Consider the following 24,933-nt stretch of genomic DNA (forward strand, 5'->3'; position numbering starts at 1 on the left):
TGATTCAGTAATTTTAAGCATAAGGCTTTATTCTTAGCCAAATTAAATCACCTGTGGTTGTGGGAATTTGGGATTTATTTTTTAAATCCTTTCATTCTGTTTGTAATTCAGTTTTAAAAAATGGTACTTCAGGGTGGTTAGTTTGGGATTAGGCAAATCAGTTTCATCTCTGCCTCCTCCTGGTGTGGGGGTGGTGTGGTATACAGTAAATGAGATGATCAAATTCTGTGGAGTATCAGCTCAGAATGAATCAGCATAGTGATTTGGCTGCCAAAAAGGTTAATTTAGTCGTGGGTTGTTAGTGAAAAAAAGATAAGTTTTCAGCATAAGGGAGCTGATACATAATCAATCAACAAGCATTTGTTAAGCCATTATTATGTGCCAGGCACAAAAACAAATGTGAAATAGACCTTGCTATCCCAGTCCTTGCATCCAAATAGAGAGGGGAGGTGGAGACAGGAGCTGGGTATTCACAGGTCAAGAACTAGAAGAGATATATTCAAAATATATCTGGGAATATCAGGAAAAAACATCTTGAACAATGTGTTACAAACTCAGCTTTCAAGGGATCTCAGTGTTCCAAGAGGCAGAGGCAAAGAGAGAGTCTTCTAAGCAATGAGAAATATTTAAAGGCAGGGAAGAAGAAAATGGATTATAGTGTATAGTGAACAGCAGGAGGGTCAGGTGGTATAGAAAGTTGAGTTCATGAAGAGCAGAATCAGTATTGGAAAGACAGACTAGAGCCATATTGTGAGGAGTTTCAAATATCACAGGGCTTTATCTAATCTTGCATAGGTAATGGAGCACCATTGAAGCCTTCTGGGTTGAGAATACCATGGTCAGACCTGAATTAGGAATGTTATTTTAGCAACTGTCTAGAACATGAACAAGATTGGGGAGAGACTAAATGTAGGGAGACTAATTAGGAGGGTATGACCAAGGACTGGACCAGGGCTGTTGTGGTTTAACAAGAGAGGACACAAGATAAGATTAGATTAGATATCAAGGCAGAATCTGTAAGACTTGGCAGCTGACTGCATATGGAGGAAAGCTGAAGAGCCAGGGATGATTCCTAAGTTGGGAACTTGGATGACTGGATGTGCCATCTAGCCTGTGAGTAGGGCAGGTCCTCTCTGAAGCATTGTGCTCAGTTCTGAATGTCACATCCTAGGAAAGCTATCTGGGTGGAATGTGTAGAGAAAAAGGCAGTTCATCTGAATACCTACAGTAGAAGGACCACGTGAAGGAATTAGAGATATTTAGCCAGAAGAAGAGATATGGGAGGGATGTGAACTTTGTTTTCAGTTGTGAGTAAGAACAACATGAAGACAAAAGCACAGAGGGCACACCTGGGACTTTCCATTTACTCCGATGCATCTGGTACACACTTACTTAGACACACATTGTCTCTTCCTTCAGAATATGAGTTCCTTGAAGGCAAGGGATTGTTTTTGTCTTTCTTTATATCATTAACACTTAAAACAGATGCTGGCGTATTGTCGATTAGCGCTTAATAAATGCTTATTTTCTTGACTAATTAGAGAAAGCTGTCAAGATTTTACTTTGATGTAAGAAAAAAGTCATGCCATTTTGAACCGTGTAATCATGGACAGGCTGAATTGTGAAATAGGGAGTTCTAATTATGGGTATTCAGATTCTGGACAAGTACCTGTCAAGGATATTGGAGATAGGATTCCTGCTTGGGGAGGGATTAAGTTAGGGGTTCTTTAGTCCCTTAGAACGATTAGCTATTAGAATTTAGTGATGGACTATATCATCAGCCATCCATATCTCTTTTAGATAATGGCTTCAGTTTAGGTCAAGTCACTGATGGCCATAATAAAAGCAGAATCTTAAAATTCAGTGATGGCTCTGTGTCCAATTCAGAGAAAATGGCTTTGGGTAAGGAGAGCCACTCCAACAGAACAATTCTGTTCTCTCTCTTCTTCCCTTTCCCAGTCATGTCTTTCCCAGCATCTTTAGAACTTTCTGTCATCTCGATCAAAAAGAAATTTGGCCCCAAATCAAGAGATGTAGATTCTCAGCCCTCATTTTGGTACTAATGGCATAATTTTGAGGAGGTCACTTTGTCTTTAGGGGCCTTGTTTTTCTTGTCTGAAAAACTGGAGATAATAATAGTCATGCTCAAGAAATGTCTTATCTGTTTTTAAATCTACCTCTTTGTAACTTGAACCTATAACTTATAGTTCTTTGCCCTTTTCCCCCATTCCCAACTTTTTCTTCTTCAAGTTTTAAACATCCTCAATTCATTGGCCCTTTGACATTCTGGTAGCATTCCTCTCTGATGCCTTTCTCTCTTATCAGTATCCTTCTTTGGATGTGATTTTCTCCTCTTCTATAAAACGAGTGGGTTGGGCTAGATGATCTTGACAGTTCCTTCCATCTTTAGCATTCTATGATTCTCTAATATTCAAAGGATGACTTTGGTAGATCTGCTCTTTAATTATAGCATTACTCATTTCTGATTTTTAAAAGCCTTATGTTTATCATTTAAATAAATAGTGCATGATACATAGGATAATTGGTTATGTTTATATTTAGGACATATTGTATGATCTTCTTAGCAGAAGGACATTGCTTTGCTTATGAAGTCATATCATTGGTGCCCTAATGATTATGCCCTTCAGACCCTTCAAGAGGAAATTGAATGTTATTAAACATTAATGAAAGTCTAAATAAAAATCAAATAGCATTAAGTCTCATTATCCCAGTGTGAGGGACCTGACCAATTTGATTTCGATGATAAAAGATGACTGCCTTTAGAAGTAAATGCCAGATTGTGAATGCCGGTTAACATTACTGATATTTTAATAATGCCTTTGGATCTTTATTTTTATTAATTAAAATAACTCCCATTTCCACAGCTCTTTACAGTTTACAAAGTGTTTCTTCCCACAGCCCTCTGGAGACTTAGCTATTATTTCCAGTTTTACAGACAAGAAAAAAAAGACCCATAAAGACAAATAATCTCTTCAAAATGGGGACTTAAATCCACATCTCCTGACTTGGGGCCAAATATCTTTTTGCTGAGATGACAAAAAGTTCTAAAGATGATGGGAAGACTTTGAAAATCTTGAGATACCAAGGAAAATAGACCATATAGATCATCTTCTAGTCCCTTTGTCTCCCCTCCCTTTTTTAATTTTTAACTGATGAGGAAACTGAGAGTCACATGATTATCAGACAGCCAGAGTGTGACATAGCTAGGACTGAAATTCAGGGCTTTTCACATTCTGCTATTTCCCCAATCTCCTGCTACCTCATCTCTCCTCAGGGTCCATGAGCCTGCTTAAGTTCAGAATTTCTAATGAAATAAATGTTTTATTGAAATGTTTATTGTTGAATTAAGCCAGGAATTGAGTCCAGTGATCCTGACTCCAAGTTCATCATTTTTTTTACCACACTACATTCCTATTTCCACAAAATCCTAGGATAGCATATAAATATAATAAGAAAAATAAAATAAACAATGATAGTTGACACTGGAGCCTGGCACATAGTAAGTGCTAAAAGTTTTACAATTATTATCTCATTTGATCTTCATAATTCTAGAAGGTAGGTGCTATTATTATCCCCATTTTACAGCTGAAGATATTGAGGTAAACATAGGTGAAAAAATATAACTGATAAATGTTTGTGGTCAAAATCGAATTCAGGTCTTCTGAACCATAGCAAAACTTAAGAGTTACAAAGAGAAAGGGATGTTCTCTTTTAAACAAATTGCCCTGTCACTCCCACAAGGCATATATAAGACCTATATAAATACAATTAAAAATCACATCTTAAATAAAGGACAGCATAAATAGCTTGTAAGCAAAGTCAATGATCAAGGCTGAACTACATCAATATGATAAAAATCATAAGACTACCTAATTTCCTCTTTTTTTTTTTGTTATACCAATTTACTTACTCAGAAGGACGCTTTATAGAGCTAGTCAGAATATTAATAAAATTCATTCAAAATCTTAAGGGAAATCTTGAAAAATGAAAGAATAAAAGGAGATTCATATTTCTAGACCTCAAATTATACTCTAAAGCAGTAACCATCCAAATTACTTGGCACCCCTAAAAACAATAAGAGAGTAGATCTGTAGAATAGACTACATAAGGAAAAAACTGTCTATTCTTGATACCATAGGTACCAAGTGCTGTCCTTGCCTTTGCCTCAGTGCTGATAGGAAGACTCCCTGTATCAATTACACTCAATCAGTATGTGTTTCTGACTCCTACAAGCTAGTCTTACATCCCTAATTCAGATAATCAGCAAACCAGACTATAATAATTTGAAGAATGAATCTCACCAAGGTCAAGGGCACACTTTTTAATGTCATATTTAGCTCATCATCTATATTAAACCTCAATAACAGTCTCCTCTTAATCCTTCTGGAAGATGTTGACTATAGGCCAGGAGACATACTCTTATCTCTCATCCCAGAATACATTTAGCTAATAGAAGATTAACTATGGAACGAATTGTTTTGGCCAAAGCAAATCATGAAGACAAAGGCATGGAGGGATTGGGAACTATATTAGTGGAAGGAGTACCAGGTTCAAGGGGGAAGAGGATTCTAGTATGGGAGACAGCTAGTTAAAATGCAGAGGTGTGAGTTGGAGGAAAAACAAGAAAGCCAGTGTCATCAAATTACAGAATTTGGGGGGTTGGGGAGGGTGGTGGTGGTTGTTTGTCCTTGTTCTCCAAGAGGACCCTGACATCTGGGAGGGAATACTATGACATGCAAGTGAATTGGATTCCAGTGAGGGAGCAAAGTCACCTGCCTCACTTTCTCCTTTAGAGCCATTTGGGTCCAATAGCCAGATATAGATCAGGATTACTGGAGATAACCCTGGATGGAATGGGAACCTTGGACTATTTAAGCTAAGGTATCAATAGGTCTCGGTTTGACTCAGGCTGCACCCATTCAGTGATTAAGGCTAGGTAGCAATAGGAAGGCTAATTTGTGAAGGGATTTCATATTTGATCCTGGAGATAATGGGAACCCTAGAGTTTATCAAATGGGGGGGAGGGCAGAGATAATACCACCTGTTCATTGAGAATTTCAATTTGACAATTGATTCGAGGATAGACTAAAAGGGGGAGAGACTTGAGGCAAGGAAACCAAGCAGAAGGACCCTGCAGTCAGACAGGTGTGAAGTTGTGAGAGCCTGCAAAAGGATGAAAGCAGCATCAGGAGAGAAGGGGGTGTATATTGCAAAGGTACTTGGATGTGGGGGTGAGAGAATGAGGGGGTGAGGATGACACCTGGGCTGCCTGCACTGTGGTGAGCTTGACCAGAAGACAAGGACACAAAGTGGAGCATGACCTTTGCCTTCAAATGTTTGAAAGCTTCTCCTCAGGAAAAGAAATTAGATTTAACAGAGAAGGGGAGTAGAGATATAGGACAATAGCTAGCAGAGAGAGTGGGATAAAGTGAGGGGTATTAAGAATGAGGGAGAAATGGGCATCTTTTGTAGGCAGCAGAGAAAGAGCCAGAAGATAAGGAAAGATTGAAGATTAGAGAACGTGGGGAACAATAGAGAGCACAATCTGCCAGAGATGACAGGAAGGGATAGAATGGGCATGCAGAGGGTTTTGCCTTGGCAAGGAAGAGATATAGAAAAAGAAGGAAATCAATGTTGGCCAGAGTTATTGGAAAAATCTGAAAGAGTTCTTTTCTCTTTTCAAAATTGCCTCATCTCTGTGATCTGATTTCTTCAAGCACGAAGATAGGTTTTAAGTATTTATCATTTATATAGCAGTTTATAAATTGAATAGAAGAGACATTTAGAGCTTGGTTGGGGTGTGAAGGACAGCATTAAATTCTCCAGTCACTCTCAGGTTCAGGGAAGGGAGACTCACACTTAGCCCTGAGCTGAGACATTAACATTAATATTGGATATTAACAGTGTGGGCTCATTATGAAATATGGAATGATATCTTTTCATTAAAAACCAAACCTGGGGTGCCTAGCACAAATTCTTTTCCAGCTTCCAGCTTGGTTTGTGCCCTGTGAGAATGTTTTATCAAACTGTGACAAGAGAAAGCTTAATGAAAAATTAATTTCCTGTTTTGGGGGCTGGGGAAGCTCTACCAATATGCTTACCCAGCATGAAGTCCTGACCCTCAGCAGTCTTTGCTGTCCCTACTCACAGGTCCTAGAGTTTCCCACTGTTCCAGAGAGATTCTTAAACCAGTCCTGGCTATTAAATCGCATTAGGTATTTTTTCCATTCATCACCTAGCCCATGTAAGCCAAGAAGTTGATATCTGTGAGTTAGGCAGGGGGAAGAGAATATTAGCATCAGCCTGCAGAAAACAGAAGAGTCTGATAGAATGGGGAAGCTTGCTGGATTTAATATCAGGAGACCTGGGACCTACCCCTGATTTTGTCACTACCTTGCCCTTTGACGTTGGGCAAATTCCTTTCTATTGATGGGCCTCAGTTTCCTTCTCTGTGAGACTATAATGATATTATGTATATTTTCTGTTTCACAGGGTAGGAACCATAGAGCACAATAGAAACAGCTTTTATCAATTCTCTGAGACCTAAGAAAATCATGCATCAAAATGACCTCTCCTGGGCTGATCTATTGATTGGGATATGTTTCCTCTTCTCTCTCGTTGGTTATAATCAATCATTAACTCATATTTTTATAGCACTTGAAGGTTTAGAAAGTGCTTTTCTCACAATAGCTCTGTGATATAGGGAGTGAAAATATATTAGCATCCTTTCACACAGGAGGAAATTGTAGCCTATATTTATTTTCTAAACCTACCCAATGTCACACTGAAAGTTAGTAACAGAAGTAGTCCTAGAACCCAGGGTACCTCACTCCAGATACAGTGAATTTCTCTCGATACCTCATGAAGGCATGCCATAGCTATTATCCATCCAGTAGTTCATCTGATAGGTGCTGACCACATGAGAAACATTTTTATTCATGTGTATCCAGATTACTGCAAAAGGAAATGGCAAATCACTCTAATATCTTTTATTTAAAAAAAAAATTCCTATCCACCCTAGTATCTTAGCCAAGAAAACCCCATGGACAATATTGATGTGCTATGGTATATGGAATTCCAAAGACTCAGACATGACTTAACAACCACCACAACTGTCCAGCTTATATACCCACATCCAGGTAGCACAGTGATGATCTCACTTAGGCAGTTGTTTTTTGTTTTTTGTTTTTAGTATACCTGTACAGATATAACTGAGCATCAAATATGCTTTATTTGGAGTTTTATTGGGTGATTAGGCACTCATCCATTTTCCTTACTAATGATCAGCAAATACTTTCTAAATTATTGATTTTTGTGGTGTAAGTTAGAAAAGTTAAAAAAAAAAATGACCCTATATACAAAACTTAAGTATCTGAAGCCAGATTTATTGGAAGGATATTTTATGGTAAAGTTGCTGACCTTTGGTCTCCCAACAAGATACTGGAACAGTATCAGTATTCAGTAGTGGGTATGTAGTTCTAGGCGTGCCCTATGTCTCATTGCAGCCCTACTGCTCATCCATTGATGTAAGTTCTTTACCTGGGAATCATATCCACAAGGGAACAGTGGCCCAAAGAGGGAAATGCCTGGCTTTCTCCATAGCTAGGAGGGGTTACTTTTCTCCCTCTGTGGATTCTTGTCATTTTTTCCCAGCTTCCAAGATTTATACCTTGTAGAGTCAGAAAGTAGCCTTCAGTTTTATTTCATAGTTAACTGTTTCATAACCCTTGGGCCTGTGTTCTGCCCACTGTTCCAGAGAAACAGAGCATTAGGAAGGATCACTAGTTTGTGGATAAGAAGGACTTACTTAGTCTTGGGTTAATGAGAAATAAAAGACCATTAGGATAGTTTAACAAAAGCAAAGTAAATGATAAATAATCCTAAAGAGAGGCAGCTAAGTGGTATACAGTAGATAATACACTGGACTCATGTGAAGATCTGAGTTTAAATCCAAGCCTCAGGCACTTTACTAGTGCCTGGATAAGTCCTCTGTCTGATTCAGTTTCCTCATTTGTAAAACTGGGAAAATAATAGCATTTACTTCACAGGATGGTTATGAGATAATTTAGTATTGGATAAGTCTTGAATAACTATATAAATGCTAGATAGTAGAAACAGAGAAAGGAGAGAGAGACAAACAGAAAGAGAGATACAGATTGTTTTCATAGTCTAGTACAAGTAGCTTTATAATAAAAATCACACAGCTCTCAGAGCACTTAGTCCTATAGAGAGCATAGGAGAAAAGAGACCATTGGAACAGTATTTAAGGAATCTGTTTTCTCTACTTTCAACAATCACTGGTAAATGCCAAGCACTGTGCTAAATCACAGAGATACAATTAATAACATAAAAATAGGACAGTCTCTGCTTTCGAAGAGTTTACTTACATACCAGTAGAGGAAAGTAATATATATCAGAGAGTGGGGTAGAAAGGTAACCAGAGAAGAGTGTTCTGGTCCAAGAGGTCAGGATTGGTAAATTGAGTCACACAGCAACCTGGCTGGCATGTCCTTTATAAGTATGTCAAAAGTCTTTTGAAACATTAAATTATTATATAAATGTTAAGTCCAGTCAACAAACATTCATTTGTGTCACCCACTCTGCTTAGTGCTTTACAAATATTATCTCATTTGATTCTGACAGTAATCTTGAGAAAAACAAGTGCTATGATTATTCCCGTTTTACAACTGAGGAAAATGAGGTAGACAGAATTTAAGGGACTGCTAAAGTCACACTGCTAGGAACTATTTGAGGCCAAGTTTGAACTCAGAACTTAGTGATGGTAGGTAAAAAGTAGTGAAACACTTGAGGGGAAGGGAGGGATAGAGACACCAATAACTAATACAGGACAATGCCTGATAAGTTCCCAGAAGGTAGGACACAGATAACTACAATACAATTAGAATGGGATAACTTAAGAATAATTGAATGTGGCAATGATCAATTGAGAGCCTCAGACTTTAATTCCATGATTTATCTCTCTCCCCCACTTATTGCATACTGCCCATTGACAGCAACTAAGGAACTCAGAAGCACTTTTGAGAAATAATATGAAAAAACCTGCCTTTCTTGGCCGAGAAAGCTGCAATTAGACGTCTTCTTGCCCTCTATCCAAATAGCCCCTCCTATCTGGTCCCAGCCCCACATTTTACTAGGATGAGAATAATGGTATTCTCTGAGCTCTTCTAGCACTCAGTGGGGTATAGGGATAAAATAAATTCTAACCGAGTCAATATATACTACTTGGGGACCACTATTGATTTACAGGAAGTCAGGATAAGCCAATTATCCATTTCTATTTGCAAAGTACCTCTCTTTTGTTCTAAATAAGGAAAAGCAATCTTTGGACTTCCAGATAGCATTTATCTATCTCATTGGTTGGGAGAGGTTTTTGGTGGGGTAGGTTTTCTTTAAGTGATTGAGAGGGGGGAAAAAAAAACCCTAGGAGTTTAATAGGACAAAGAAAAGAACATTAGAATATTTGTTCACATACCTAAATGTTTCAGTAGTTAGAGATAACAGGACATGGGTATGATTGTCACTCATATCATATATTTTTCACTGCTGCTCTTAAGAGATGCTTATAACCTGGAAGGATTTCCTTTTATTTTCAATTGCTTGTGAAATCTCTTCTAAAGAAAAGTTCATAAAAGAAATCTCCCAAAATACTTGATCAGTATGATCTCCATTCATTATTCTCATCCTAGTAAAATGTGGGGCTGGGACCAGATAGGAGGGGCTATTTGGATAGAGGGCAAGAAGACGTCTAATTGCAGCTTTCTCGGCCAAGAAAGGCAGGTTTTTTCATATTATTTCTCAAAAGTGCTTCTGAGTTCCTTAGTTGCTGTCAATGGGCAGTATGCAATAAGTGGGGGAGAGAGATAAATCATGGAATTGAAGTCTGAGGCTCTCAATTGATCATTGCCACATTCAATTCTTCTTAAGTTATCCCATTCTAATTGTATTGTAGTTATCTGTGTCCTACCTTCTGGGAACTTATCAGGCATTGTCCTGTATTAGTTATTGGTGTCTTTATCCCTCCCTTATCCTCAAGTGTTTCATTACTTTTTACCTACCATCACTAAGCATACTGATTTGTATGGAGGAAATGCTCAATTAGCATTTGTTGAATTAAAATAAATTTAATTATTCTAGCCTCTTCCTAAACTGTATGCTGGGCTTTTATTCATTTCTGCTTCTACTGGTGCTCAATTATGCTAACTAAGTGTAGTGCTCTATACAAATTGGGTGCTAGAGAGATGTTTGGTGGGTGTAGTAGAGAATCATTTCCAGTCTCTTCTTCTCTTCCCAATGGATTTATGTTTCATGACTATTTCTTTCTGTCCATTTATCTCACAGGTGAAAGAAGCTATGCAGAGAATCCATGACAGGGGCAACATAGGAAAATTAATTTTGGATGTTGAAAAGGCCCCAACTCCCTTGGTAAGTATAGAGCACTGAACATGAAAACCTAAGTTATGGGCAAATTTAATTGCCTGATCCTATTACCTAATGAGAAAAAATGGTGTCCTTTGAGGTAGATTTGGAGGTATAACCTGTCTGTACTATGTTTCAATCTCATTCAGACCCATGAGTTAAACTACTGAATAATTTTGGGACAAACTGAGACCCAGGAAAGACCTTGGCTCAGAAAGGCCAAGGTCTCCCCCTGCGTCTTGAGCCATGGTCAGCCTCCTGACTCTCTTGCACATTGGACCCCAACGATTGGAGGAGAAAGCAGAGCTGATGACTTTGCTCAGCCCTGAATCACTTATATCCAAATCACTTGCAAGAAAAGATGTCACCCTTCTGACGTCATTGGTCTTTTTTGAGAATGAAGACAAACCATAGCAACAACCAGAGCCGTGGATCCAAGTGTGATCCCTATGCAGATGATGTCTTAATCTCTGACTGCCACAGGACTCCCTGCTTACTTGCCCTCTCAGCACCTCAAACTCAGCATCACCAAACCAAATTCATTTTCTTTTCCCCTAAAACTGCTGCTTCTTATCTGATTTTGCCCATTCTGCATGGGATACCACCATTTTTCCATAACCTTGTGCTTATGATCTTGGGGTTGTCTGTCTTTCTTCTCTCTCCATCACTTCTGATAGTCAGCTACCAAATCTTATTAATGATGTGTCCTCGGTATTCCTCCCATGCCCAACCCCTCTCGCTACCCCCGGGCCGGCGTAGAACCCCATTCATCACCACAGCCTCCTCCTGTCGGCTCTTGAGGGCAGGAGCCATTTTTGCCTTTCTTCCTATTCCAGGCCCTAAGTGCCTGGCCCATAATGGGGCCAATAAATGCTTGATGGCTGCCGCCCCCCACACATCCCTAGATTTATCTTCTCTATGGTTCTGGTCACTATCACTCCTGTTAACAATAGCCCCTTTTTGCCTCCTGGATATATTGACTTGATTCCTGGATTAGACATGTACTATGGCATGTGCGAGTAAGCAATTTAGCTTCTCATGAGCTCAGTGTCCTCATCTGGAAAATAAGATTCCCAACTACACCAAGTTGTTGTGAGCTTCAAATAAAATAATATAATATAGAAAGTGCCAGCCTTAAATAAATGTCAGCTAACATCGTTATTATTACTCCTCCCCCCTCAAAAGGTTGGACTTTCCAATTCCAGATTAAGGATATATTTCTATATCATTGGATCACAAAATCTGATATCTAGTGTTTCCCCTCTGATATTATCTCTGACTTATTCTGCATAGATTTTTTTTTTTTTTTGGAGAGGCAATTGGGATTAAGTGATTTACACAGAGTCACATAGCTAGGAAATTTTAAGTGTCCAAGGTTGTATTTTAATTCAGCTTCTCCTTATTCTAGAGCTGGTGCTCTAACCACTGAGCCATCAAGCTGGTCCCCTGCATAGATCTTGATTGCATCTTATCTCTCCCATCAGGATGAATCCTTGAGAGCAAGAACTGGTGTTTATCTTTCTTTGTATCCCCAACATTTAAGACCAAACTTGGCATACAGTAGGTGCTTGTTAAATGTGTGCTAATGAGAACTGGCAGTGACCTTATAAGGCAGCTAGTCAAGCCCTTTCCTTTTACCAAAAAGGAAACTTAGATCCAGGGAGTTTGAGGAACTTGCCTGAGGTCAGTCAAATATTAAGGGCAGAAGCAGGATTTGGACTTGGGCTCTCTGGCTCCACAACCAATGATCTTCCCATTGTCTCATCATACCTCTCCTTTGAGCTTTACAAAGTTCTTTTCTTCCAATGATCCTGTTAGGTAAGTTCTCCTACTATGATTATTCCCATTCTAAATTAAAGAAAATTGAGATCCATGTAAAGTGACATGATCAAGCACATGCTCCCAAGTTCAATGCTTTTTCTTTATGTTGCCTCATTAGCCCATTGTGAATAGGATAATCCTAATTATCCTAGCCTGGAGACTAATAAGTCTTTGAGTCTGATTGCTGTCACACAGCCTGTGTGCCTTTGAACCAAATCCCACTCTCCCCCTTTTTATCCCTTCTGGATCCCTATTTCTAGGGTCCAGAAGTCCAAAGTGCCAAGAGGAAATATCGGTTCTTTTCCCCTCTGCCTGAAAGGATTATCCTTCACTTTTTGCTTTTAGAATACCTGCCCTTCCTTTGAAATCCATCTCAGCTGCTCTCTTCCAGGAAGCCTTCCCTGATCCCTCACAGTCAGGATTGATCTCCTCTGCCACCAACCATCTGTCCCCAGAGGCTCATAACCCTTTGTTTTACCTCTTTATTATGCTTTTCTTGTAATGTTGTGAGCTCCATGGGTGCTTTATTTAATGTTATATTCCTCACATATAGTGGATTTTTAAAAGTATTTGTTGAAGTAGTGATTGAATCAATGAACATGAGGTCTTAGTGGAGATCATTCAAGATCAATGATCATCCTTTATTCCAAGGCCTACTATGAGAAATAGATTGTTTTCCTTTCTTGCCTGGATGAAGGCTGCAAATTCTATAACTTGCCAACACAATGAGCATCTGCCTCCAAGTGGCTGCTATTGAATTTCTGTATAGTTTGTATTGAATATCTATAATCAAGGTAAAATTATCCTATCCATTTCTGTTTATTTGATGAGAAGCAAACAGCTTCAGGGAGCCCTGCCAGTTTTAGAAAATTCTCAGAAATCTTATTGTCCTTAAGTGGTGAAATTGAGGAGAGAAGATTGAATGCAAGGGAGAGAAAACTATGCTGGGTGTCAGGAAACTGGGTTTTAAGGCTCCATCTTGCTATCAACTCATTGTCCCTAAGAAATGACTCCCTGGGACTTGGTTTCCTCCTCTATAAAATGAGAGGCTGATTTTTTAAGATCCTCCTTCTAGATCTAATATTTAGTGATTTTTAGTCAGTACCAATATTCCTAATCAACTACTATTGGTAGAAACAATTATTTCTACTTTCATAGTTCTTCATTGCTGTGTAAAGGGTTTTTTAGATCATTGAAGTTTGTGTCATAGCATTCTGGAGTTGGAAGGGACTCCTGAAATGACTAAGATAGTGTGCTTCACAATGAAGAAGTTCCTCTACAACATCTCCAACAAGAGGACATTTCATCCTTCCTTGAACACTTCTGGTGACAGAATTTAGCCTTACCCGATTCCATTTTGGGGCAGTTCCAGTGATCAGGAAAATTCTTCCCTCTCTGCCTCCCCTCTGTGACTCCAAGTTCTGTGCTTGGGATCCAGCAGACTAATCTCTCTTGCACATGGCCATGTGTCCCAAAGTTATCTCATGTCCAGAATGTGTCATTTTTTAACTAGTTCACAACTGAACTGATCTCAATTCACTTTACCGAGTGGGTTGCCCTTCATTGAATTCACTCTAGTTTGTCCATATTCTTTTTAAAATGTTATACCTACAGCTAACTACCTGATGTGGCCTAATCAGGGCAGAGCACAATGGGTTCATTTCCCATCCAGCTCTGAACACTAGGCATCCAAAGTCCAAGATCACATTAGCTACTTTTACTCTTGCATTCATTTGGCTCAGATTGAACTTAGCCTCTGCTACAACTCCTAAATGTTTTTTGTTTGAACTGCTTTAGTGCCAATATTTTGTAATCAAAGATGGCTACATGCCTTTCTTTTCATCTTTTGTATTTATTATAAAATAGCTATAATGGCTAGCATTTATATAGCACTTTAAGATTTAAAAAGCACTTTACATTTATGATCTCATTTGATCCTCATATAAAACTTGTGAAATAAGCACTATTATTATCCCCATTTTTATAGATGAAGAAACCAAGATTAAGTGACTTGCTCAGGTTCACATAACCACTACATGTCTAAGGCAGTGTGAAATTGGTAAATTAGAAAGCTCTCTGTGAAGAATTATTTTGGGTTCACTTTTCTTCTTCCTTATTGTCAAAATTTCATTTTTGTGAGGCTCTCACCTCTGTTGAGCTGCCTTCTTTTTGGAGGCTGAGGTCATGAGATCTCTGCTTTACTTACTCTGAACTCCTAGAAATATACTTGTCTAAGTCCCAGGGTAAGCATAAGGCAGTGAGTGTCCTGTGTTTCCCTTCTTATAGATCACAAACAACTTTGAGATGATGGGGTTACTGCCTTCCTAAGATGTTCACTCCTTCATTATTAATTTCTCCTTGCTGTCAGAAGCAGGTCCAAAATAGTAGTTGCCCTCATTATTTCTTGTACTCTTCAAAAGATGAAAATTATCAGCAAGAAACATAAAGCATTTACCAACCACTCTGCTTTTGTCAGAAAGTAGGCTCCAGCACATGTCCATAGAGTTAAAATCCTCCATCACTATTATTTTTGGTTTTTGCCTCTATGCTAGCCAAATTATCTGCATTAGGAAATGACTATCTATTTTCTCCTTTAGGCCCAGAAGCCTATAAGGTATTCCCATAACAATTTTGCATCTGTTTTTCCTTCCTTTCTCTTCATCCAGTGGTTCTCCACCATACTTCCTCCCAATCCTCAGGTTTTTAGATACCTGCACAAGAGTATATAATTTATCAGTCAGTGCTACTTTACCACTTCCATCCATATCCATGACTGAGGTCTCCCCACACACACCTTTCCCATCTTCTAGTACTTTATATACTGTCTCTGCCTCCTTGGACTTTGTGAAACTGTGACGCCGAGCTCACGATTTTTCCTCTCACTAGACACTCCTCCTACTCCAGGCATTTACGCTAGCTGTCTTATGCTTGGAACTCTTTCCCTCCTCATCTCCATTTCTTAGAGTGGTCCTGGCTTCCTTCAGGTATTCCTTGAATGTCCCATCTTCTGCAAGAAGTCTTTTCCCACCCTCCAAAATGCTGTCTTCCCTCTGTTAATTCTCTCCCATATATCTTATATATGTCTTGTTTGTACCCAATTTTTTGCTTTCTGTGTACCTCATTACATTGTGAGTTCCTTGAGGGCAGGGATTGTCTTTTGCTTTTATTAAAACCAGGAAAGTAAAGGCAGGAATTCAGAGGGATCAAGGAGCCAGATGGAATGTACCTGGCAGACCAGGTCCCAGATCTGTCTAAAGATATGATAATTTAATTTCTGCTTTTATCCCCAGTATTCAGCACAGTGGCTGGCACATAATAGGTGCTTAATAAATTTTAGCTGAATGATTAATATCTTCTTGACTAAAAGGTAAACTCATTCCCATATTTTAGTTATGAATCCCATCCTGCTGATGAGGTCAGGGTAGCAGTTTGAAATAAACATGACAAATTCACAAATTCACAGTGGCCATTCTCTTTGCCAAAAGGTAGGTTTATTTAAGGGGAAAAGGTTACAGACCAAATAAGAAGAAAATAGGTACCAGAAGGGGCAAATATGAAGTAGAGTTGGAAGAACAAAAGGGTTATCATTATGGAGGAAAGGACTTTGAAAGAATCCATTGAAGGAATTGGCTATAGGCCTGGGTATGCCATTGACTGGCAGGTTAAATCCATAGAGAAGTTTAGCAGACTAACCAGAATTAGCTAGAGTAAGGAGAAAAATGTCATTAGAGGGGGAGAGAGAGTACCTCATAGTGGGTTTAGTCCTGAAAAGAATTTAGCAAAAATTTTCATTATAAGCAGGTCTTTTATAGGGAGAATACAGCCTTGGAGGTTCCTCCAAGGGAGGGGAAAAGGAGAAGTAAAGGTGGCAACTCACAGGGAGGGAGCAAGGAGGAGCCAGATATAATGCGTTGGCAGACGAGGTCCCAGACCTGTCTAAAGATATGCTAATCGATATCTCAAAGATTGTCTATTCCCCCATCTAGCTTTACTTTTAAACAATGGAGGCTGATAAGAGTTCTATCCTTACAACCACTCTACAAACAACATAGTCTGGGACTTGGTTATGCCTGTTAATAGCTGCTTGGGCGTCTTCCTGACAAGGAAATAGAATAAGTCCACATCACTGTCAAATGTCTGTAATGCCTGGGAAGTCATTTTAACCTCCCAGGGTTCAAACCTCATGTTATTATACATGGTCTGCATTTATATTAGAAATATCTCAGAGCATGAGTATGATTTTTGTCTTCTCTTTTATATTGTATTTTCTTGGGGCTTCCCGACTATTTCTATTCAAGATCTTCCCATGGAAAGTTGGAACAGAAGGTTTTGCAAGGGACAATGTTGAAAAATTACCCATGTGTATGTTTTGTAAATAAAAAGCTATAATAATAATAATAAAATATTTTCCCATGTTTCTAACACATCCCATGATCCCTTAGTTTTGGAGCTGGAGAGGGAAAATCACATAGTGAACAGAGCATGGAACTTGGAGTCAAGAAACATGCCATTTAACAGTACGACATGACCTTGACCAAATCACTCTTGCTTTCTGAACTGGAGTTTTGTCCCCTATGAAGTTATGACCAAGAAGTCCTTGCCCTCAGGGAGTTCCCAGTCTAAAACAAGCAAACTACCATGTACAAATATATAGAGAAAGAATTGAAAATAAAGAAAGAATCTTGGGCAGGGCCTTAAAATATAGAATGTCAGAATTGCGTGGAAACTTAGAACATAGCATTTTGGATCTGGAGAGAACCTTAGTGAATCCTTGTATTTCAGAGTTGAGATCTCAAGGCAATCTGGTTCATTCTGTAGCTCAACAGCCATCCATCTATGCTATAACATTCCCCTAAAGTAGCTGGTCAGCTCCTGTCTGAATACCACCAGTGATGGAGATCTTACCACCTTCTAGGCCCACAGCATGTCTGTTTAAACGTTGCCTTTACAATTCAGGGATTATTGATCCTGGAGTAGAAAGAGAAGCAGCCAGCCAGCGGGAATGTGACCTGACCATATTGCTCAAACTTCTTTTTTTGATAATGATAGCTATTGCTATCCTAACTCTATTTCATATTTCCCACTCCTGGTACCTATTTTTATCTTCTTATCTTTTTTTTTTTTTATCTTTTTCCCCTAAATAAACTTGCCTTTGAGCAAAGAGAATATGGTCATTGTGAATTTGTCACACATTTATTTTGAACTAGGAATTGCTATCCTGACCTCATCAGCAAGATTAGATTCATAACTGAATCAGTATTTCAAAGTGGCCCTTAGATAGCTAAATCTGAGTACATTAAATAATCCATGATCCCAAGAACATTAATTAAGCATCTCTTCTTCTGTAACTAACCGGCACTGGGCTAAGTGCAACAGTTTTATAGAAGTATGAGTCTGGTATAATGAACCAAGCAATGGCTGGGAAGCAAAAGCCCTAGATTTGAACCCTCCCTCTCTTCTCTTTCCCACCTCTCTCCCCTCACCACCTAGAGGAATGTGGTGAACATACTGAAAAGAGCTTAGTTTAATCCCCAGATAGGATAATAGACTGAGAATCTGGATACCTGGGTTTGGATCACAATTTAGCTACTTACTAGTTAAGTGATCTTGACCAAATCACTCCCATAAAGTTTTTATACAGTCTCAAATCTTATGTTTTCTGTGAACTAAGGATCAACCATTTTGTGAATGATGATACAGGGGTTCAAAGAAGCAAAGTCTTGCTGATAGTAAAACAGCTAACATAAGCCAGGATCAGCCTTACACAGGACATCCCAAAAGTATTCATGCAGTTTTAAGCTTTAAAATATGTTGATATACCATTCTGGAGAGCAATTTGGAACTATGCCCGAAGGACAATCAAACTGTGCTGCATGCCCTTTGATCCAGCAATACCATTACTAGGAATGTATCCCAAAGAGATCATAAAAAATGGAAAATGACCTACGTGTACAAAAAGTATTTATAGCAGCTCTTTATGTGATCAAACAATTGGAAACTGAGGAGATGCTCATGGAATGGAATACTATTGTTCTATAAGAAATGATGAGCAGGCAGATTTCTTAAAAAACCAGACTTTCATAAACTGATTCTGAGTGAAGTGAGCAGAACTAGGAGAACATTATACACAGCAGTGACAATGTTGTATGATCATCAACCACGACAGACTTAGCTCTTCTTAGTAATACAATGATCCGAGACAGTTCCAAAAGATTCATGATGGAAAATGCTACATCCAGAGAAAGGACTGTGGAGTCTGAATGCAGATCAAAACATACTATTTTCCATTCTTTTTGTTTGTTTGTTTGTTTTTTTAGTGGCTTTTTCCTTTTATTCTATTTTGCTTTTCTTATATTCCCAGTACAGTCTGACTTATAGGAAGTGCTTAATAGGAATGTATTGTCTGACTTAGGAGGGAAATAATTCAAAACTGAACCTTCCTGCCACAGTTTGGCTGAACCAAAGAAGCCAGGGAAGTTGGAGGGTCTATCACCAGTAATCCCATTTATTTTTCTGGTTGCAGATGGCCAATGACAGCACGGAGACGAGTGAGGCTGGAGAAGAGGAGGAAGACCACGAGGGAGACAGCGACAACAAGGAGCGAATGCCCTTCATCCAGTAACGGTCCCTCCATCCAACGAAAGGAGGGCAGATGTGGTTGGAGGAAGGGAACCGGACTGGGGAATCTATTCTGTGCGCCCGTGAACAAAAGCCGTAGTGCCGTGTGTGTTGTGTTTGTCTGCAGTCCGCCGAGCTATAAAGCTGTTGATTGTTGTTTTTTGAACTTCAGTGCCCACCCCGCCCTGCTCAGTCTCGCATCTTGGCATTGGTGTGACCTGCCATCCCTCTTCCTTGTGTGAGCGAGGTCTGCCGATGGTGGTTTCCTCTCAGTATTCCTACAACAGCCTTGTAAATTAGGATGAGCCCACAGGCCCAACACCTAAGAGATATCCCTGCTTCAGGAGGGATTGGATTCCTAGATCCTTTCTTAAGATTGTAGGATTTTTTTTGCCTGGCAGTAAACATGGTAGAGTTTGAAGAAAAGATAGAGCATTTGATAAGTCTTAGGATTTTTCAGACCAGACCTGCTACTCACTGCCCCATGGCAGCCTGCCATTGCCTTGGCTTTAGGATATAGAAACCAGACCGACTCAAACAAAGTAGGCCAAAAACAAGGGCCATGGGTTAGTGGACTCTTGAAACCATTCCAATACCACTACTCTTTTACCTAATCATTGGGTCTCTTTCTCGTGTTTATTAAGTCATATCACTGTTCTCTCTTGTGGAACCTCCTCCAAATCTTTATTTGTGGCTCTTTTTAGGAAGGAAAGAAAAGGTGTACAATCTGTGGGCTTTCAGGAAAGACAATGTAAATGGCCTTGTTTGAGAAAGCAAGAGGTAGAACGGTAACAGGTGTTGTCTGAAGTTACATTTCATCTCCAACAAAATATTCTTCCCAGATGCCACATTTTTAAATCGATGAAATTATATCATAGAGTGTGGCAGGTGGGAAGCCCAAATTAGTTCCTGAGAGGCTGTAATTACACTAGGATTTTTGCACATTAGCCATCAGAAGGCCAAACTGAGCTGTATTTAAGCCACTTTCAGTATTGATCCCCTAAGAACCAGAAACTTGCAGAACTTGTATACAAAAGTCAGGGAAAATCTTTCCTTGTTTAGAGCTTTGTGCCAATCTTGAACGTTTGTTGATGATCCAAAAGGTTAATTTTCATTGGCTAAAGCCAAACACAAAAGTAGCCGGATCTTTTTTGATATGCAGTGTTTCCAGAGAGCCACCATTTCAGAGACTCTTTGGAATAACTTTCCCTTCTTCAGTTCTTCAGTATTTTAAACAATCTGCAGTTTCATTAGTATGGGTGCTTCCTTCACTTATGCAGATCTCGGCCCCTTCCTGCCTTAGTACATGTTCTTTTTGAGAGACTGTGGCCAAAAACATTCATCCCAAGGTGACTAACCATCTGGTGAAGAGCCTTTCCATACACACAGCTAGGCTGGTCCCAAGGTGACAAAGTCTGGCACTAGAAGCAAGTAGCTGGAATGACCTAATCCCTTTGAAACCAATAACCAATTATCCGTATACCTCTGAAAATATTAAACATGATTTCCCTTCCCCTTTTTTAAGGAACAGCTAACATAGCTACCTCCCAAGGATGGGTAGAATCCCTAGGCCTTAGACAGAAGCACTTCATATTAATTGTCTCCACTAAGCAGCTCCACAGACAGGCTCTCTTCCCCAAAGACATCCATATGACCACGCCAATCTCCAAACAAAATAGGAAATAGGGAGAGGCTGCCTGGTGCCTCAACTTACTTTCTGTTCCTGTAGGAAATAGGAGGATTCCGAGGGCCCCGTCTCTCACAAACTGAGGACCCTAGTTCTCCCACAGTACTCCTGGGCAGTCGTGATGAATATTTATTCCAATACCCCCCAAAGTGATGGGAATGAAGGAGTCTTTTGTAAATTGTTTACACATTTCCTAAGATACCCTCATTTCTCCTCCATCGATGTAGCATATTGGACACCTCAGAAATTGTGCTCCTTTCATGGCATTCAGCATGGGGTAGGGAGGGCAGCTGTGAAGTTGCCTCATTTGTGCCAAACCTAAGTCAGAAATGAGTTTCCCTTGATTGTGTACATGATGTAAGTAATATTATACATTTAGAGGAGGGGAAGGAGGGGCTACCCTTAGAAGTTTATCAAAAGGCAATTTTCCATGGAAATAAAAAATATTTCCTAGTTAATATTGATAGAATTTTCTCTTTTCCATGTCAGGAGCTAAGTATATTCCATCCCCGTGCCATTTAGAGAGATGGGCGATATACTCTAGTGAGAACTGTTGTTGGGTTTTACTGTGGGCTTTGTCCCATTCTGTAGTTGTGTCTTGTTTATTTGTCTTACCTCTCCCAGAAACACATCCAAAATGGAGGCAGAGGAGAACCCCAACAGAGCTATGTACCCCGTGTGTCCGAGAGGCACTGGAAAAGCTTCTGCCAGCTGGAAAGAGTCAGGTGGTAGTGGGGAGATCCAAGTGGGATGGCGAAGGGAAAGTCCTGGAGCTCAGCGGTTTAGAAATGAAGCATTTGGGGGAATCTCGGTAACTGGGAAGGGGAAGCGGGATGCCCATGCTCTCCAGCTCTTCCTGGTGTTATAAATGGGCCAGTGTAACCATCTGCCACTGTGGCAGTCAAAGGCCAGTGCTGCCCCCCAGACACTGCCTGCAGGCACCAAAGGGGGTGCCAGGGGATGCGAGATCAGCACGCCTGACAAAATCTGTCCCGACCAGGCCAGAGCTGATCCCAGGGCTGGAGGGATGCGTGGAGCGAAGATAGATGCGAGCTCTACCAGTTGCTGTTTGTATCACCCTCTTTCCAGTCAAATGATTGTTTTCCTGGAGCAAAGGAAAGTCTTGATTTGCCTTAAAGGAACTGTGAAGGCCTCTTTGGAACTCAAGCCTGATTGGAGTGATTTTAAACATTGTTTAATTGTCCCTGTTGCTTTAGAGCTTTGGTTATATTGTGCCTACCAAGTAAGTTATGTTTACATTAAAATATGAATAAAATATCACGCATAGCATTAACCCCTGCCTGGCTGTCACTGATTGAACAGAAGCAAAGTGCTGTTGCACCTCGGGAGGCAGCAGGTCCCAGCAGGACTCTGAGATGCTTCTTCTATAAGAACATGCATTATAGAAAAGCCTTGTATCTGAACTTATATATATATCTTAAATCTGAACTTATAAAACATGGAGGGAAAACCACCAGTATCAGGAAATTCCATTTAACTCATTTCAACAATTTTTATGAACCTATGGAAGGCTTGATGGGATTTAGATAGTAGATGTTTATCCCACAGACTCTGACTTCAGAGAATTTACAAATGAATGGGAGTAAAGACAAGGACACAAATATGGGGGATGGGGGGAAAGAGTTGTTCAGATAAAGTGCTTTGAGAAACATGAGGTGGGGAAGTTATAGGAGAGGCCTCATAGAGGAAGTAATAGCTGAACTGGGCCTTGAAGGAAACAGAATTTGGGCTGAGGAAGGGGACAGAAGAAGTCCACTCTGATAAGTGTGAGCAAAAGCCGGGTAGCTGGAGAGGGTAGGTCAGGAAGGAGATGGAGTTCAACTAAAAGGTCAAAAACATGAAGGACAAGATAAGGATGAAAAGGTGATTTGGAGTCGGTATAAAGAGATTGGACCAGACAGACTCTTTGGTCCACGTCCAGCTCTAATAATTTATGAATGAATGAACAAGTGAATGAAAAACACTTAGTAAACACTGGTGATATGCAAAGCCCCATGCTGGGCATACAAATACAAATAAGACAGTCTCCATCCACCCTCAAGGACTGTCTTTCTAATGGTCAACAACACATGAATCCTTGAGTCTATATATCGAAGAAAGCTGCTTGAGCTTTCTCTGGAGATTCTCCTAAGACAAAAATCTCCTTTTCCCTTTCTTAACATTTTTTTTTCCATCAGAATGTCATAATATGGTCCATAACATATGTCCAACCTGTGCCATGTTGGGCAAGTCACTTTTCTAGCCTCGTTTGCAAAATTAAAGGGCTGAATTAGTTACCTCTCAGGTTCCTTCCACCTCCACATCTCTGACCCTGTACAGATTTGCATTGTGATTCAATTTTAGAAACGATGATGGAGAGACACCTTTTCAGGTACACATGGACTTTTTAAAGTGAGGCAAACCTTCACTGACTTTCTCTCAAAGATTAATAAGGAGTCACTACTTTATAATGCTGGAGGACATGGGAAACTCCTTATGGCTTCCACAAATTCCCCCAACTCATTTTTTAAATTGAGCAAATTGCTCAATCCTCAGTTTACTCATTTATCAATGGGTCTGTTCCTCAGTGCAAGATTGTGTACCTATCTCTGAGAATGGAATAAATAAACAGTTGTAATTGATTTGAAGCAGTGTGATACAATGAAAATAAGACTCATTCTGGAGTCAGAGGACCTGGGTTCAACCCCACCTCTGATGTTTGCTGCCTATAAGTAATTTAAAAATTAACCCCTTTGGAGCCCCATTTTCCATTTCTGTAATATTAGGATGTTGGACTAATTGGCTGTAGAGGGCCAGGAGGTAAGACTCCATTCCAGGTTTTGAGTCTTACAGCAACTTGACTCACCAAAATTCCTTTATTGAAATAGCAGAGACTGCTTATCGATATAATAAATTAATAATCTAACGACTGAAGCAAAATGCAAACACTACTCTTTGGATTAAAAGCTAAACCTTTAAATTTAGAGCACAAGGAGACTAAAGGTATTTGGGAGAAAGATACCTGAGATAATAGTATAATAAGCTTTACTCTGATGAGTATCTCAACTATTTACATCTCTGTCTAAGTAACTAAGATCGAGGGCTTAAAGGGTTTAATCATTTACATCATAGCAGAATTTCGTTAGGCTATAGGAATTTTAAAAGAGTACTTTGTATCAAACCTATGAGCCTTTGAAGTATATATATCTGTGTATCTGATCAATAAACTTCTACAAGTACATAACCAGGACTTCTCCGCCTGGCCCCGGTATGTCACATCCTTCATCTCACTACAGGAGCTGGACTCCAACAGTTGGCTCCCAAAGTCCTTTGCCCACTTGAATATAAAAGGCTGTTAGATATGAGAATTAGGTTAACATATTAAGGTTTCTAATAGATCTGTTGAGACACCCCAGTTTCCATGGAGAGTTATGAGGCATAGAGCACTGAAAGTAGAAGCATCAACAATTCCTTTTTTTTTTAATAATAGCTTTTTATTTTTTAACATATATGCAAAGATAGTTTTCCACAAGTTTTCCTTGCAAAACCTTGTGTTTCCTATTTTCTTCCCTCTATTCTCACTTCCCCTTTCCCTTAGACAGCAAATAATCCAATATAGGTTAAATACATGCAGTTTTTCTAAACATATTTCCACATTTATCATGCTGCACAAGAAAAATCTGATCAAAAAGGAGAAATGTTGTTTCCAGCAAGTAAACAATAAGAAAAAGAGTGAAAACACTATGTTGTGATCCATACTCAGTTCCCAAAGTCCTCTCTCTGGGTGTCCCATTCACCATAGTATCTGTAAGCAAAGGAACATGGAAATGTAATTGATCAGTACGGTTTTCAGGTAACATAGATGGATTGTGCAAGATGTAGAATTATGAGAAAATTTGCCCAAATCTCTGATCTGAGTTTGTCAGCATAACCTAGGTCCTTAGTTAAGGGTCTTTAAATAGCAGGAAGAAGTGGTCCAGTTTTCCAGTCACAAAAGGCTAGGTTCAAACAATGCAACACAATTTTCTTTGAATTCCTATAATTGAATAAAGTTTTCTCACAGGACAGATATTGGATTAGACCCATAATTGAATAGAAAGGGAACTGAGAGAGCTTCAGAGTTGAGTCACAAGATGGAGTCAGTGTGGTTCACTTAATTCCCACAATTAACTACTTGCTCTCCTGATCTCAATTCCCTCAAAAGTCAAGGAAGCCCAAATCCATTGTGTAAAAAACCAACCAAAGTAAGTAAGATACAATTTAATGACCAAAAACTCCTTTTCTTAAGACTCTACCATGTATGTTGGGCTAGTTTTCCCCAAATGGCAGTGAAGTAATCCCCAAGTACT

The 24,933-nt window shown here is 39.5% G+C and overlaps 1 protein-coding gene across 1 annotated transcript in view; it reads left to right on the top strand.

The window, feature by feature from the left end:
• VAT1L (vesicle amine transport 1 like) overlaps positions 1-21,878 on the top strand; it is a 135,542-nt gene extending 113,664 nt beyond the window's left edge. Inside the window, exons 8-9 of the mRNA XM_051975105.1 lie at positions 10,381-10,464; positions 18,803-21,878. Of these exons, the coding sequence (XP_051831065.1) occupies positions 10,381-10,464; positions 18,803-18,901 (183 nt within the window). The 3' untranslated portion in view covers positions 18,902-21,878. The remainder of the gene's footprint in view (positions 1-10,380; positions 10,465-18,802) is intronic.
• The last annotated feature ends 3,055 nt before the right edge of the window (positions 21,879-24,933 follow it).

Source organism: Antechinus flavipes, chromosome 2 (genome assembly GCF_016432865.1).
Source record: "Antechinus flavipes isolate AdamAnt ecotype Samford, QLD, Australia chromosome 2, AdamAnt_v2, whole genome shotgun sequence".
NCBI lineage: Eukaryota > Metazoa > Chordata > Mammalia > Dasyuromorphia > Dasyuridae > Antechinus > Antechinus flavipes.